This window comes from Benincasa hispida, chromosome 1 (genome assembly GCF_009727055.1).
Source record: "Benincasa hispida cultivar B227 chromosome 1, ASM972705v1, whole genome shotgun sequence".
Lineage (NCBI taxonomy): Eukaryota > Viridiplantae > Streptophyta > Magnoliopsida > Cucurbitales > Cucurbitaceae > Benincasa > Benincasa hispida.
Window position 1 is genome coordinate 63,316,319 of NC_052349.1, and position 1,031 is coordinate 63,317,349.

The 1,031-nt window shown below is 37.9% G+C and overlaps 1 protein-coding gene across 1 annotated transcript in view; it reads left to right on the forward strand.

Annotated features, from left to right (window-relative positions):
- LOC120088723 (ethylene-responsive transcription factor 2-like) overlaps positions 1-641 on the forward strand; it is an 894-nt gene extending 253 nt beyond the window's left edge. Inside the window, exon 1 of the mRNA XM_039046157.1 lies at positions 1-641. This exon is cut by the window's left edge and continues 253 nt beyond it. Coding sequence (XP_038902085.1) covers positions 1-432 — 432 coding nt within the window. The 3' untranslated portion in view covers positions 433-641.
- The last annotated feature ends 390 nt before the right edge of the window (positions 642-1,031 follow it).

Consider the following 1,031-nt stretch of genomic DNA (forward strand, 5'->3'; position numbering starts at 1 on the left):
GCCACCGCCCCCGCCCCCACCCGGCCAAAGCGCTACCGTGGGGTTCGCCGCCGCCCCTGGGGGAAATACGCCTCCGAGATTCGGGATCCTGCTAAGAGTGGCGCACGTGTGTGGCTTGGCACGTACGAGACTGCTGAGGACGCCGCTTTGGCTTACGATCGAGCCGCTTTCAGGATGCGCGGCTCCAAGGCCCTTCTTAACTTCCCTAACCGCATTGGCTCTGGCGACCCCCCGCCGCTTAGAGTCTCTCCTCGGCGCCGGGAACATGATAATCATAATCATAATCATACCCTTGTGCCTTTGGCTCACGGCTCGGCTAAGAGAAGAAAAGGCGCGGCTAATAAAGATGCTCAGCCGGAGTCGAGTGTGTTTCAAGTGGGGCCCACCCAGATGACTATTTTGCCACTTGGCGAGCAGCTATTGGTTAGCTAGTTCGTGTACTTGAATGAGTGCTTGTACCGTTACTTCGGTACAAGTATTAATTGATAACGTAGAAAATTAGAAACTAAAAACAATTTTATTTTTCCCGTTGGTGTATATATATATTATAATATCTAGTAAATAATCGAAATTAAAAGTTAATATATTTCCATTTTATAATATGTACAAGTAAATATATTATCTAGTTATTTATTTGTAGAAAGTATTTATTTGTTGGACTTTCTACATTTTTTAATTACGTTACTAAATAAGTTAGAAGTAGACTTTCTTTATATTCATATTAAAGGAGTTCAAATTTTCAAACGGTAAACAAGAGTTGTTAGAAAAATATAGATTAAGGTATAAAAATATAAGTCAGTCGGCTATTTCACTCTTTGTTCTATTCAATAATATACTTTTTGGTGTTATTTTATCAATTATATATTCACTTGTTAAAAATAAATAAATATATACATACAAAATAGAAATGTGTGATTAATTAATTTAAATCAAATTGAGGTTCTGAGCTTAATTTCATGCTTATATTAACCCTCTAATTCAACTATATAAAGAAATTCATTCTTATTGTTGAACTTCATGTAACTTATGTA